Source organism: Chrysochloris asiatica, unplaced genomic scaffold (genome assembly GCF_000296735.1).
Source record: "Chrysochloris asiatica unplaced genomic scaffold, ChrAsi1.0 scaffold00065, whole genome shotgun sequence".
Taxonomy (NCBI): domain Eukaryota; kingdom Metazoa; phylum Chordata; class Mammalia; order Afrosoricida; family Chrysochloridae; genus Chrysochloris; species Chrysochloris asiatica.
In genome coordinates, this window is record NW_006408583.1 from 13,482,339 (window position 1) to 13,498,859 (window position 16,521).

Genomic DNA, 16,521 nt, shown 5'->3' on the forward strand with positions numbered 1-16,521 from the left:
TATACATATACATATATGGAGTCCTGGTGTGGCAACTGTGGGCTAATGTGCTGGACTGCAAAGTCGGTTTGAACCTTAAGGTCAGCAGTTTAAACTCACCAGCTGCTCTTTGGAAATCCTATACAGGGTTCCTATGGCTCAGAACCAACTCCACAGCGCTTATCAACAACAACAATACACACACACACACACACACACACACACACACACACATATATATATATACATACACGAACATATTGTTAATCTACAATAAACATTTAAGAATTGGAAAGCAATACTGGAAAACAATAATTAACTCTGAAACTCTAGAAATATCTCAATATTAGAAATGAAAGATTCCTGCTAGTCTAATTCCTATTGGTCATATTTTCTATGTTCTGTTCAAAGAAATAATACATACTTATCTGAAAAATCCGACTTTGTTATAATTATTAAACACATGAAGATGATAATATTAATATTATAACATCTTTCCCCAATCAACTTGCCTCAATTCTAAACCAATTCCTACTAGTATGGAATGTTGGTAGCAGGGTGTAATGAATCGACACCCTCATAACTTGTCTGCTGATGTTCTTGTTGTTAAGTGCCATTGAGTCTTTTCTGACTCATAGTGTCCCTGTATAGCATTTCTGAGGAAGCATGAATTGGCAAAGATCTTTATGGAAAGCAGTTGACAATTTGTACCAAGAACTTTAAACGAGTTTATGCCCTTTGACCCACTAATTTCACATCTGGCAACTCAAGCCTGAGGAACGCATGAGAATTGCTGAAAAAGGTTTGTGTATGAAGGTATTAATTGCAGGGCTGCTTATAATAATTTTTAAATGGGGAATTACTTAAATTGCTATACAATAAGAGAATGGTTAACTAAGGCACGACATAGTCATGCAGTGTAATATTATATAGTTATTAAAACCATGCTTTGGGAGAATATTTCTTTCATGTAAAGTGAGAGAGATAGTATTTACTGGGTAAAAAGCAGGATATCCATTTATTTAATTTGATTCCAGTTTTCTTAAAAAAAATTATATATATATATATATTCACACACAGAGATATCTTATTTGTCTGCTGAGAATTATTTTTGGGAAAGTAGCACTGTACGAGTGTGTTAAAATCAGGAATTTTTTTACTCTCTTGCAAGTTGCTTAAATCACCAGTATGGTTTTACATTTCAAATTGAAGAATAAACTTAATTCTAAATTAAAATTAGAAATTTAGCCTTGGCTGTAGACCGAGGTTCAGTATCTGTACAGAGAACCATTATCTTTGCAATGATTAATATTTCTCTTTTATAACCAGAGACTCCAGCCTTAGCCATGGACAGTTCAAATGAGTTGAAAAACTGTAGATACAAATACATTTCATAAAACTACTTACTAGAGAATGAATAGTTATGTGAAGACTGGAGAAGAGCTAGTATGAAATAATCTCATCTTCTTTCCCTTTGCACGATAAATAAAGGGCTCTTTGTTGTGTTGTTAGTTCCCATTGTGCCTGCTTCAGAGTCGTGGCACCCTTGTGATTCTTTTGTGTTTGAGATTCATCACCAGCCCTTTCTTCTAGTCTCTTAATCTGGACGTTCCGCTGAAACCTGTACTGGATCATAGTAACCACACCTTCACTAATAGACAGATGCTGTCTGTGTTTATGGTGCATTGGCTGGAAATGGAACCTAGGTCATCCCACATAGAAGCCGAGAGTTCTTCCACTGAATTACCACTGCCCAAAACAAAGGGCTTGAGCCATTTTATTCACTTTGCTGAAGGAAGAAATTGGAATTATAGTGCTGACAAACACCTGTAAGGCACTTAGTACCCACCTGAGTTGAAGTTCTAAATGAGCAATGCATGAAAACTAACAGAGGAACACAGAGCTATAAAAAGATGAAATCTGAGAATTGAAATGGACTTCAGAAGCTCTTCCATCCAATCGTGTATTCGGAGTACAAATACGTATATCCTGCACAGGTCTTCACAGCCACAGGGAGTCCCTGACTCTGTAGACAGTTTCTTGTCTGAAAACCAGCAATAGTTATATGCCTTAGATCTTAGCACAGTTGTGAGCCTGACAGAAGTTAGTGTTCGTGAAGGCATAAGTGCAGGGCTCGGCACGTATTGGTTATTACTTTACAAGCGTTTACATTCCTTTTTAGCGCTTTTCTCATTGGATAGCGAATTTGTTTATTGTACCAAAAATCAGCTCCTGGGAGTATGTAGAGTAAGCCTAATCCACCATCTACATTAACAGTCCTTCAAATACTTGAAGACAGCGCTCATGAATTTAATAACTGCTTTCTGTGGCTTTTATTTTTTTTTAATTTCAAGAATAGAACACAGTAGACTTTAAAAATGAGTGTTATCAGTCTTCCTTTGGATTTTCTATGTAAATGCTGTTTAACATTCAAATGGTGCTGATTATAATTTGAGATATTAACTGCTCGATATGCCATTGTGTCCCTCTGTTATTGTTTGTAAAGGAGGTTAAACACTATATTAACTTCTGAGTAGTGATTTACTGTGGCTTTTGTTAGAGAAAAATTTTTTTAAAAAGAAGTAAAATAATGTAATTTGAAATTGCCTTTGAGAATTTTCAGTTTGCAGAGGTCTTTATTTCCTACTCAATTTTATTTTTTAAGAAAGCATCCATGTAGTGTAAATACAGAAGCACATAAATGCAAAGTTGTTCTTTTTTCCCTGGTTTAAGCTGTTGTGGAATATTGCTGTGTAACATTAAGCAGCTGCTCCGTCTTAGAGATGCTCGAGTTTCCTTTACAACATGAAGGGATTGCAGTTATATGAATGTCTCCAAATGGCTTGAAGATTCTTGGCCTTTATACAAGCTATCTAGATTCACAATGGTCCCTGGAACATGTGAAAACCGAGTTTCTGAAGGGCTCTGGGGCCTGGGAGTCACAGTTGATTGTGTTAACAGCAATCCTTATACTTACTGCAGTCTTACCTTTTGTACGTTTATGGAACTCCTGACCCCTGCAAGATTCTTTGTAGTTTTCTTGTGGGAATCCCCAAGTAGCATCTCTTGAATACTTCTGAGCAAGCACTACTAGCTATCCTAGTACTGTGTTATCCACCTTTTTTTTTTAAACTCTCTCCTGTCCTAGGTAAGGACTGTCTGCAAAGGTCTGTTGAATTCAAAGATGTAGGGACATAAGCAGCCATCTGCTCCAGGGTTTGTCCTGGACTATTCCATTGCCTGACCCACGTAACTCCCATAGTGCCTTTGTTCTGGGAGCCTTCCCTTCTCCAGAGTCTTACTATGCTCCATGCATAAGGACACCCCAGTGGGACTTCCGGGGTTGCATTTTCTTCAGGGGGTATCAGAGCAGTTCCCATATAGTTAAAACACCCTTCAGGGTTTTAGTAAAATAACTCAAGTATGTCTTGTGGATTTCCTTTCCTCAGAACTTGAAGAGTTGGGGTATACCTTGATGCAGTCTGAATGGTCTTTCTTTTTCTGTGTTCAACTGCCTTACTCTCTTTCAGACGATAAAATGAACTTTCAGGCAATTACTCAGTTCTCTTCTGATTAGGCTTCTGACAGGCTCACACTCTGCTCCATCTGAATTGGCAGCTTTAGGAGCAAATGGATCCTGAGTATGAATATAAAGAAAGAAACACTGGTTCAGTAAGGAAATGAATTTCAGATGATATCCACATAATACATTCTTAGAATATATAAATGACAGCTGTTTATTTGCTCACTCATTAACTATTTTATAGATATTTATGAGCTCTGACTCTGAATGCATGATAAGACTGCACTGCTAACCACCAGGTTGGTAGTTCAAACCCACAGAAGAAAGATGAGACCATCTGCTCCAGTAAAAACTTATAGCCTGAGAAATCCTCTGTGGGTCACTGAGTGGGAATTGACTCCCTGGCAGTGAGTTTGTACTGAATGTCTAGTAGATATTTTGTACTGAATGTCTAAGACTACCCATTAGTGTACAATAGCATCAGGGGTAGAATCTAGTCCAACCATTCTTCCTTCCCATCCTACCCAAAGCCTAAACTCCTTATCAATGAATTCCTGGGAATAACATGGATCTGTAGTTCTCTTTCAATATCAAAATGTTGATATCAAACTTGCATGGTATCTTAAACCATTGATATCTAACCTGCTTGGTAAAGTGCTTGGTGAAGTCAGGGGTCCGTGAAAAAGAGAAATTGACACATAGGCAGCAACACTGGGCTCAAACCCAGAGATTATGAAGAGGACACAGGACTAGTTAGTGTGTTGTTCTGCTGCCTCTGAGGTCACTATGAGGGGAAGCAACTCAATGGCACCCAACAACATCTTTCCTGTTACAAAATGACTCATCTGTTCATTTGTGGCCTAGTGTTTAACTGCGTGGTTGGTTTGAACTACAAGGTTGGCTGTTCAGGCTTACCAGTGGCTCCCCAGAAGCCCTATACAGGGTCTCTATGAGTCAAAACCAATTAAATGGACTCAATGGTACTTAACAACAACAACTTTGTTTATTTAGTGCTTGCTTTACAGAGGACACTGAGTTACTTGTTAATGGGAGGCACAGAGATGAACAAAATGCCCTCCCCTAAATAAATGAGCTGATAATCCGGTAGGGGAACCAGGATTCGAAAGCAGATAGATTGGAGAACCTGGATGTGCAAAGTGCTCTATAGTAAGTAGAAGCAGTGTGAGAGGAAAGGGGTGGTATGGCTGGGTCAGGCCGAGAAAGTGGGCAGTGGTTGGGCTAAACACATAAGGATGAGAGTGGACATGCACTCGGAGGGAGTGGCATCAGCAGTGTTGGATTACTTAATAAGCAGGGTAAGCATGGGATTACTTGTGTTTACTTAGTAATCTGGTGAAAATTTCATTTTCTTGCATCACATCATAGCTTCTGTGTCAAGGTCTGGCTGACATCCGTCTCTCTTCCAACCCCACAGCACCTTCCTACAGAACCAAAGTCTCTTCAAATTTACACTCCCTGAGGGAAATGGAGTAACCAGTAAGCAAAGTAAACACAGGCTTACTTGTCCTTAATTTGTAGTGAAACCAATGTGGAATTTTCACTGCAGATTAGTAAGTACAAATAAATCTGTGCTTACCTTACTAATTGAGCAATCTGCCCCTGTATATGAGAAAGATAAGTGGTCAGACATTTGTTGAGTACCTTATCGTGGTGTCAAATAATTTTCTCTGATTGGTTTAGTATGTACATGAGCTGTGTTGTTAAGTGCTGGTGAGCCAGTTCCGACTCAGCCACCCTGTATAGGGTTTCTGAGGAACAGCTGGTGAGTTTGAACCGCTGACCTTGTGGTTCAAATTGCCCTTATAGTCCAGTGCTTATCCTACAGCACCACACCAGGACTCCAAAAATGTCTACAGGCAGAATAATTTATAGAGTAAAAATGGGAAGGACAATAGACAGACAGTTGATTGAATTAAATCACAGTACAGCCACTTCATGGATTATATGCTGAATCTTTATATATATAGTAAGATTATAATTAATATTTACAGAGTTGGAAAGAAATATACCAAAATCAAATACTTCAAGCTGGTAAAATATTAATTTTTTTTCTTTTTCTTTTCCCAAATGTTCCCTATTGTAATTATACGTTAATTTTTTAAACTCGTTTTTTTTCTTAGATAAAATAAGTCCCTCTTAATTTCTTAGGGTTTAACTATGAAAAGATTGCTCTTCTTCGGGCTCCTTTGATCAGTTTTTTGTATCCACATTTAAAATTTCTTACACTTGATCAGCAAAGCCCACTTCCAACATCTGGTCAGCTTCATCTAGGACAGCATGCTTGAGTTTGATGAGGTCTGGCGTGCCATTCTGTAGGGGATCTTTGACATGACGTGACGTCCCAACAAGGATATCAATCTCATTCCGTATGCATTCAAGTTGGCCTCCATGTAATTCAAGTTGAACTCTAGCTGTAGTCATGATAAATAGATTTTTATATTTCTAGTTACTTATATTGGTCATTTTGGGTACATCTGATCTCCCCACCTAGAATACAAGTTTCTGGAAGTGATACACTTGATGTGTTGCTAAATGAACAACACAGTCCCGGCCCCTGAGAGAACGTCAGTGAGGATCCATGGGAATTAGTTGTGTGAACCACAAGTGGCCATATACTGCTTAGCTCACCCTCCTCTTCATCAACAAATATCTGGTATTTGATGAAGAATAGTAGATAGCTTCCAGTGAGCAGTTACTGACTTCACTTTTGCTATTTTGTTCTGTTTTACGCGTCCAGCTGTGTTCTCAGGGCTCTGTGTCAACTACATCCTCACAGTGACCCTTCGGAGTTGTTGTTGTTAAGTGCCGTTGAGCTGGTTTTGACTCACAGTGACCCTGAATAGGATTTTTGAGGAGCAGTTGGTAGATTTGGACCACCGACCATGAGGTTAGCAGTCCAGTGTGTATCCTACCACACCAGAGCAGACAGTATTATTAGCCCCATTTTCAGATGAGATTTGTCTACAAATAAGGAGCTCTGATAGTGTAGTGGTTCGGGCTGCTAACCTCAAGGTCACCTGTTCAAAATCACCAGCTGTTCCTCAGGTAAAAGATGAGGCTTTCTGCTCCAGTAAAGATTTGCAACCTCGGAAGCCCTATGCAGGGTCGCTATGAGTCGGAACCAACTCCACGACACATAACTGCCACCGTAGTAAGGTTATCATATATAAAATTGTTGTTAAGTGCTGTTGAGTTGATTCCAACCTATAGCAACCCTATACAGGGTTTCCGAGGAGCAGCTGGTGAGCTTGAATCACCGACCTTGCAGTTCAAACAGCTTTGCAGTTTGGCGCATTAACCCACAGCGCCACACCAGGACTCTCTATATAAAATAAAGTATACCAAAATATACTTTCAAAAAAACAGTAAGATCCCTGCAGCAACAGAAAAGCCTTCGGAACAGTGATTGCCTACAGTGGCCCGTAAAGTTAAAAATGTGTTTCTTCAATGACGGAAAAGGAACCAATACCCTATTTTTGTATTTATGGCCCTCAGTTTTGTGTATAGCGCGGTTTACAAGGAATGCTCCTCACTTACAGAAATGAATTCAGCCTGGTGAAAACTTAATTGCTCAAGAAATAGGGGTTTCCTAAAATAGAGATGCGTTATCTGGGGACACTTGCTTCTGTCCTCTTAAAATGTATGTATATATTTTTTAGAGGAATGACTTAATAGGAAACCAAAGCTTTATTGCCAACTGGAATCTTAATGGTTCGCAGTCACTTTTTCTTGCATTGTGTTTCATAAGAGGGTGGCAAACAGTTCAGACATTCAAAGTTCCTCATTTCACAGGAGCTACGCTAATTAAATGGTTTTCTGTCTTTTCATGCTTTGTACAATCAGAAAGCAATGCAGTGACTTTTGTTCTAGTAAGATTTCCCAGTAAAAATGTACAAATACTATGGTTTGGTCTGGAGTCCAGTGCATTTAATTTTGGCAGGCTAATTGTGGCTCTGCTGGCCTATTTTAATTTATTGGGAACATCTAACTAGTGCTTACCTTGAGTTTTATGTTCCTATCTTAGTAGTTATAGAAACTCCAGGAGGGAGATCATTTTATTCTCTCTATTTGATAGATGGAGTCTTGGTGTGGCATTGTAGGATAAGCACTGGACCCTAAGGTTAGTTTGAACACCAAGGTCTGCAGTTCATACTTAACAGCTGCTCCTCAGGAAGCCTAGATAGGGTGGCTATGAATCGGAACCAACTGTAAGGCACTTAACAACAAACAACTTGGTAGATGAGAAATCTGAGGCCAAAGAGAACTAGTAATGTGGTCAGGATTCCTCAGCAAGTGAAGAGTTTGTGCTAGACTTCAACACAGTCCTGACTTGAGCATCCTATCCCTGCACTGACTAACTCCTTGGTCAGCTCCAGAGCTTTATGGAAATCTGATTGAATTGTCCATTCTTATACACTAGGGTTTTCTACATGAATGTATTTCATCTCCAAGGATTGTCATAATCTTCCAGTTCTCTCCATCAGAGGCAGACAGTGAGACAGAGATACCATCTTTGTAATGTAGGCCCCCCCTGCCCCAACACACACACACCCAACATAACTTCCTTTAGGTAGGTGAGGGCCTGGGGGACTTGGTGTTTCTGGGAGGCTTCATCTCTTGGCTTGGACATTGCTGGGCCTGTTACCCAGTGGGCCTGAACTTAGTCAGCCTCCAGAACTGTGCGCCACCACCACTGCTGACCCTATGCCTTGATGTCACATAAGGGTCATGTGCATTCACAGAGGCCTGGATTTCCAGCCATTTGCCAGGAAAAGTGTCCAGTTCTTGAAATGAAGAGTCCAAGAGAATAGTAGCAAATGTGAGAGAAAACTGGGATGTTGTGGGGTTTATTGAAAGCTCATAGAAATAGGTTGATGCAAAAGTATTTGATGTATGTGTAAGTCCTGTTTTTGTGCGATTCTTGACCCTCAAACCTGGGTGGGAGTGCTGGTAACAGCAGCTTACGTTCCTTTAATCAGGGAAGGATTTGTGAAAGAACAGTGGTTTCAAGAGCTCTTTGAAGTATTTCCAACAAGGTGTTAATTGTGGTTGTGGCTCTCCTTTTTTCCCAAATGGGTGGACTTTAGTCTACCAGGTGCAACTGAGCTGGCTGCATTCAATGAGCACCCCCAACTTCATTCTTCGCACAGACAACATGGCCAAGAAAACCACACAAATGATCCTGTAGACTTAGGAAAGTTAGGGAAAGAATTCCTTATCAGATTATTTAGCATCTCAACTTTTTGCTTTTGTTTAAACAGACCCAGTTTGCATTTAAGAATTTTCACCTTTACTTGGCTCTTGTGTGCATTCTAGCATTTTACTTTGACTTTTGATTTAAACACATTTCAGCCAAGTCCAGTGTTTAATCATTGATTGTGTTTCCTGCTTATGCTGATCTTTTCCCCCTTGATGTTTATTTTCAGGATACCTTGAGGATAGTTTTGTAAAATCTGGAGTCTTCAATGTATCCGAACTTGTGAGGGTTTCCAGAAGTAAGTAAAACATTTTCTTATTACTTAATTACACAAAATGATTGGAAATCTTTTATGCTTTGACCCTAAAAATACACAGAGCATGCAGAGTGACCAACTATTAGGAGAATGTGAGTTTTAAAGTTGCAGACTTTTGGATGAAATCATAAATAGTTATCCTGGGTCTGGTTTCCTAAAATGTTCATATTTCAATCATCAAAACTCTCGACTGTACAAAAGTTTTATTTCGGGAAGGTTCTGATTGGTGTTCATTGAATTCACAGTTCACTGTGTGACTATAGACAGCCATTGATATCAAAGGAAGTGTGATTAATTAAATGTCCTCCATCTTGTTGTGATAACCCGCATGCGTTTCCTGGAGATAAGTGCTTTTTCGTTTTACTAACATTTAGGTGGGGGTTGGGAGATGGACAGGATACACACACAGCGTGCAGAGTGTAGAGGGCTGCAGAGATTCGTTTTACAGATTGTAGTTGAATATAGCTAGAAGGCATTGTTATCCAAAACAATGCCCAGTTGTTTTTAACTGGTTGCTTCACCTGAGACACCCATTCTTGGCAGGTCAGATCAGATTTTTGTAGGCTAAATTCATGCATCAGACTGCAAAGTCATTTGAACTCCAAAGTTGGTAGTTCAAGCTCACTAGCTGCTCCTTGGAAACCTATACAGGGTCGCTGTGGGTCAGAATCGACTCGACCCATAGTTTAACAACAACAACAAGCTACCTTAGCAAAGGGAAAGTTCCTTTCGTTAACTCTTCTACTTATTAGTAAAGTGTGCAGAGATCTAAGATGTGGATCTGAACGCATTGATTAGGTTAAAGTACTTGACTCGTTTCTTCTTATCCTTGTCTCTGATTCAGCTTCGTTTATATAACTTTGAAGGGTAGGTTTTCACCAGGCGTTTTGTTAGAGAGCATCACAGTTTGGACTGCTGTTATTTAGTGGCACGTTGGTCTTTGTTGAAGCTATTTTTCTCATTTGGGTCAAATTCAGAGGGTCTGAGCAAGAAGGCTGATGGTTCTGAAAGAACAAAGTGTAAGTGGGTTCCTGAGGTAAGGCTCAGCAGTGCTTTAGAGGGACTTTTCAATCCAGTGGGTGACTGTGCTTTCCAATGTAGTTTTTCAAAAGCACTGATTTCTAATGTGGCCAGTGTGAATAGCATATATCTTAGGGAGTTTTAGACCTAAACATGTATGGCCTTCAATACTTTATTATCTTTTCTGACATAATTCTGGAGCAGATAAATGTAAGCCCACATGTTTTTGTCATGGATCCATTTACTTAGGGGTGGTGTGGTGGTGCTAGCGTGCCGTGGAGTCAGTTCTGGCTCATAGCGTTCCCGGTACAGGATTTCTGAGGCTATAAATCTTTACGGGAGCAGAAAGCCTCATCTTTCTCCCACAGAACCACTGGTAGTTTCAAACCGCTGACCTTGAGGTTAGCAGCCCGACTTGTAACCATTACGCTCCCAGAGCTCCTTTAGGGGTGGTAGTGTAGGAGATGAAAACCTAATACCTTATATGACAAAAGTTCCAGGTTACTTAATTACTGGGCAAGAGGACTTTGATGGTCTGTGTGCACTGGACTGATAACCAACCACAAGGTCAGCAATTCAAACCTGTCACTCCTTGGAAACCCTATACAGTTGCTGTGAGTCAAAAGTGACTTGATGGCACTTAACAACAACTCCATGCACCAGGGCAATGAGCCACGCATTATTTTCCAGACCAATATGTTATATATGAAGGTCTTAGGTATTTGAAAAAGTATTTTTAAATTATTAGTTTTGTTGTTGTTTTTCATTTGGAAAGGTATATGTCTGACTTATTTACTACTGTCTTCCAAGTAAGGAAGGAGGCACTTGAAGGGGTTCGTACGGAACCTGTGTAAGGCAGAAGCCTGTCAGAGAAGGAAAGCTAAAATCTTTCCCATTAATACAGAGTGCTGGCGTAGCACTGTAAGATAAGCACTGGGCTGCCAACTGCAAGGTTGGCAGTTCAAACCCACCAGCTGCTCCTTGGAAACCCTATACAGGTTAGCTGTGAGTTGGAACTGACTCAATGGCACTTAACAACAACAATAGAGAGTGATTGAAATGTGGTGAGACTGTACCCTGTCAAAGGCGGAAAACTTGTGAGCCCCCAGACAAGGCCCTGTCCTGGAGCTCTGCCTCTCACGGGTTTCCCTGGACTGTGTTGAGAGGGGAAGGTATGCTGCTACAGCTATGAGGCAGTCTGAGAGCATTTGCTTGAATTTGTGTTTCTCTTCAGTTCCCTAATAGATTTTCATCATTTTTATCACAAGATTAGTGTGATCATTTGTTAGAAAGTACGTATTTTGTACCTTCTTATAGATAGCATTACGTGAGGTACAAGGAGCTATGGTGGCACAGTGAGTCAGGCTTTGAACTGCTAACTGAAAGGTCAGCAGTTCAAACCCACTAGCCGCTCCACAGGAAAAGATGAAGCTGTCTGCTCTCATAAACATTTAGTCTACTGTGCCCTTGAGGGTTATTATGAGTTGGAATCGATTGGATGAGAGTGGGTGGATTGAGTTCCAGGTGCTCTGGTAGCATAGTGGTTACGAATCGGGCTGCTAATCTCAGAGATAGCAGTTCAAAACTACCAGCTGTTCCACGGGAAGAAAATAAGGTTTTCTGCTCCTGTAAAGATTTATAGCCTCGGAAATCCTATACAGGGTCGCTATGAGTTGGAATCGACTCCATGGCACATAACCACCACCACCACCAGGTATTGTAGAAGAAGAAACACATTCAAACTTTCAAAAGGCTTCTGAAAAAAACAACATTGAATTTCATTTGAAAAAGAAAAACAAATTGAAACTTTTTGTAACAGTACAGATTAACCAACATAGAAAACACCATCCATTCATTCTTTTTATCTTTTGACTTTAACAAGCAGAAATTTATTTGTTCACAGTTAGGAAATTCATAAAAATATGAATTTTGGGTGTGGACTCTAGAGGAAGGCTCTCTCTGTTCTGGGGGATGGTCCTTGGTTTTTCCTCAGATCCTTTGAGGTCTCCAGGTGGCATGGGGTCTATCTTCCTCACCTCTTCTTGCTAAATCTGACCTTTGACCTCTCAAAGGAGATTGATGGGAAACACACTGGACACTAATCCTGCTACAGGAACATAACAAACACAACCTCTTCCCAAGTAAGATTGTCATCTCAATCAAACCAAATGCAAATCTGTCCAGTCCAGTCCAATTTTAGTCCTAGAAACCCTAGAGGACAAAATGGAACAGCTCTAGAGCTGGTGTGACCACTGCAAGGTTGGCAGTTCAAGCTCACCAGCTGCTTCTCAGTAACCCTATACAGGGTCACTATGAGTCGGAACTGAGTCAACAGCGCTTAACCACACCAACATAGCATTTCCAAGGCTCTAATTTTGATAGAAGTATACTTCCATATCTTTCTCCTGGTAGATTCCGTTAACAGCCAAGTGCTTCACCACTGTGTCAACAAAGCTCCTTAGCCATAGGTACAGGGGTTAGAGTTACAAATCTACTGTTGTGAGACACACTTCAGTTCATAACAGGGAATAATTTGAAATCATTTCAAATCATTTCTGATAAACCGTGAAGGTATTTGAGGAGAACTCTTCCTCTGAAACTGTGGGTTTAAATGTAATTCAGTCAAAGTTTTGGACACTATTTTTTTTTATTTTTAAAAATAAATTCCTATGTTTTAGGTGAAAGTTTGCACAGCAAATCAGATTCCAGTTCAGCCATGTGCACACAGATTACTCTGTGACATTGGATGCAGTACCCACGGTATACCCACACTCTCGTCACCCCCACCAGCCTGTCCTGTTGTCATCCATCCGTTTGCCCTGCCCTTCTTGCCTTTTCATTTTTGCTCTCGGGTCAATGTTGACCATTTGGCCTTGTAGAGTTAATTGTTTAAAGGAGCACATTCCTCATGAATATTGTTTATTTCATAAGCCAGTCCATACTTTAGCTGAGAGGTGGTGGTGGTGGCTATGTGCCGTGGAGTAGGTTCTGATTCATAGCGACCCTGTACAGGGTTTCTGAGGCTGTAAATCTTTATGGGAGCAGAAAGCCTCATCTTTCACCCTCAGAACAACTGGTAGTTTTGAACTGCTGACTCGAGGTTCGCAGCCTGATTCGTAACCACTATACTACCAGAGCTCCTGGGAATAGCGTCAGTTCCAAGCTGAAAGGGTGTCTATGGCAATAAGTTTGGGGTTGTACTAGTCTTGATCAGTCCAGTAAGTCTGGCCGTTTTTGTGCATTTGAGTTTTGTTCTAGATTTTTCTCCCATTTCAACTGGGATCTTCTATTGTGTTCCTGGTCAGAGTGGTCTATAGTGATAGCCGGGCACCATCCAGTCCCTCTGGTCTCAGGCTATCAGAGGCTGGATTTGTGTAGGTCATTAGACCCCATGTACTGATTTACCTTCTCCCTTGCATCAGATGATAACAAACCAAGTTGCGTCATAGCTTTTAACAACCCAGACACTACTCACCAAACTAGGATCTAGAGTATTAACTAAGTTATGGCCAGTTGATTTAGTTGTCTTACAAAACTATGATCCTGAGCCTTCAAACCCAGTAAATCAACCCCACTAGGTATTTGGATATATCTGGATACACTTAAGGAGCTCTGGTAGCATAGTGGTTACGAATCGGCCTGCTAATCTCACGGTCAGCAGTTCAAAACTACCAGCTGTTCCACAGGAGAAAGATGAGGCTTTCTGCTCCCTTAAAGAGTTACAGGCTCGGAAGCCCTATACAGGGTCGCTATGAGTCGGAACCGACTCCATGGCACATAACAACAATAGATATACACTTAGAGTCCTGGTATGGTGTTGTGGATTAATGTGCCAGACTGCAAAGCCATTTGAACTGCAAGGTAGGCAGTTCAAGCTCACCAGTGGCTCCTTGGAAACCCTATACAGGGTCACTATGGGTCGGAACTGCTTCAATAGCACTTAGCAACAACTACAGATACACTTAAGCAGTGTTTCATTCCGTTGTGCATAAGATCGCTATGAGTTGATACCGACTCAATGGCACCTAACAACAGTAACAACAACAGGAAGTATCTTTAACTTGTGTTTATTGTATGCAAGTATGACTATATATACAACACATACAAATACATGTATACATATGCACACAAATAGACCAATATGAGGGGGTTTCAGAAAGTTCTTGGAAAAATGGATTTACAAGATAGTGGAATTGTTCCATTAGCTTTATGAAGCCCCCCACATGTGTATGCATGTACTCCCATACACTTTCCTTAAACTCATATAATATACGTATCTACTTGTGTAATACTCACAGATGTTTTGATTTTTCTTCCTCTTACTGCAAAATTGTACAAGGAAACTTCAAAACGCTTGTGGAAATAAAATAGAATTAAAAGATAAACACAGAAATTTAAACTTTATTTCTCAAATAATCTCCATCAAGGTCAAGATACTTTGGAAGGTGATAATACCAGCCATTTTGTCCATTCCTAAAGAAGTGAGGACCCTAGAAATGTAACCATGGCAATGCCGTTTTTATGACATTGTTCACGGTAGCAAAATGGGTGCCCTTTAAAGATTTTCCTTTTTTAAAGAGCGGGAAACAATATGAAGTCAGAAGGCACCAACTCAAAACTATATAATGACTGCTCAGTGATTTCCCATGGAACTGGCAGAATTGCATTTGTAAAGGAGAGGAGTGAGCCCCGGGGCACCATTATAGTAGAGACATTTTCCTGGGCAATGTTTGCTAATGCTTTGCCTCACTTTCTTAAAATACTCTTACAACAAGCAGATGTTATCCTTCTTTGGACCTCCAGAAACTCAACCAACAAAATGCCTTGAGCATTCCCCAAAAGTGTTGCCATGACCTGTGCTCTTGCTTTCTGTGTGAATACCTATTCTTGACTTGTTTTTATAAAAGTAATATCATGAAACCACTTTCATGTCTGATTTATTCACTTAACATCATGTCCCTGCAGACTAATTCATGTCATATTTTGCTGTCTAATCATTGCTTTATCACTCACTGTATATTATTTCATTATATATGTATACCACAATATGTTTATCCTTTACATCTGTTGATAGGCAGTTAGGTTGTTTCCATCATTCATTCATTCATTCATTCATTCATTCACTCAACCTGTCATCTCTTAGAGGTTTCTAAGTTACTTGTTATAAGTTACTTACTATAATAAACATTATTGATTTGTAATTAGCACATTAATTGCCAGTTGCTCCTTGGAAACCCTATACAGTGTCGCTGTGAGTCGGAACTAACTCATTGGCACTTAATAACAACAATGTTCATTCATTAATTTATTTAATTTGCAAACATTTCTTTACTATTCTGTATGCAAATACGTATTTCTGAAATGCCTGAGAAGTTGTTGTCCTATGTGTTTTCATATGCCCACATTATAATCTTGTTTATGCAGTTGAATTTCATTGTTTATGAAATAAGGGTTTACTCAGTAAACATAACCTCAGCACGACACTTTGCTGTATTCTGATTTCTTGAGATTTGATGGTAATGTTAATGGTTTCTGCCCTCTAGAGTTTTGCTGTCATATGACTTACTAATGTATGTGTTGAATTTAGTTAATGAAGCTATTCAGTTTTAGGATAGTGATATCTCTGTTAAATGATCTTGTCTCCATCCTAAAAGTAGATTTAAGTTCAGCTTTTGGAGTGAGAAGAGCAGTAAGAACGATTAAGGGTTGGCCTCTGGCCCTCAGAATCTTTGGTTCTCTGGTGCTTCATTTCTGAGAGGGTATTGGCACCTATTAAACATGATTTGCAGCTTTCAGTTCCTTAAAGCTCTGAGGGAAACGCACTAACAATGTTCTTTGCTTCTCCTGTAAGTTCATCTAGAGCCTTTTAAACAGGAAGATCTTCCTGGGATCTGCTGTTCTCATGCTCACTTGCTATATCATTAAATACACTTTGTGTCTGCTGTTTTACTATTTTGGCAATACTCAATATGCATCTGCTCATCTTGCCATAATTTCCCATTATAGAATTCAGAAAATACAGTGTAGTTTTACAGTGCTCATATATAAATCTGTAGACAAATTGTTGTATTGCTGTCTAGGTTCTCTGGAATAATCTTCCTGGCACAAACTTTAGAAAACCTGAAATTTCTGAAGAATTTAAAAATCATTTTACACTAATGTAAATTATACCAAGGGTCGTTATGGCCAAGCAATCTGTGTTAATGTATATCCCAGCATGTTGTGTTGTTGTTATTATGTGCCATTGAGTCAGTACCGACCCATAGCGACCGTATGCACAGCAGAACGAAACACTGTCCGATCCTGGGCCAACCTCACTACTGCTTGAGTCCATTGGTGCTGCCACTTGGCCAATCCATCACGTTGGCGGTCTTCCTCTTTTTCTCTGACCTTCCACCTTACCAAACATGATATCCTTCTCCAGCAACTGGTCCCTCCTGACAATATGTCCAAAGTATGAGAGAT

At 39.9% G+C, this 16,521-nt stretch overlaps 1 protein-coding gene across 5 annotated transcripts in view; it reads left to right on the forward strand.

Moving 5' to 3' along the window:
• Positions 1 to 16,521, forward strand: part of NFIB (nuclear factor I/B) — a 307,135-nt gene that overhangs the window by 192,493 nt on the left and 98,121 nt on the right. For all 5 annotated transcript variants that reach the window (XM_006864489.1, XM_006864490.1, XM_006864486.1 and 2 more), the window contains exon 4: positions 8,950 to 9,018. In XM_006864489.1, the coding sequence (XP_006864551.1) occupies positions 8,950 to 9,018 (69 nt within the window). The remainder of the gene's footprint in view (positions 1 to 8,949; positions 9,019 to 16,521) is intronic.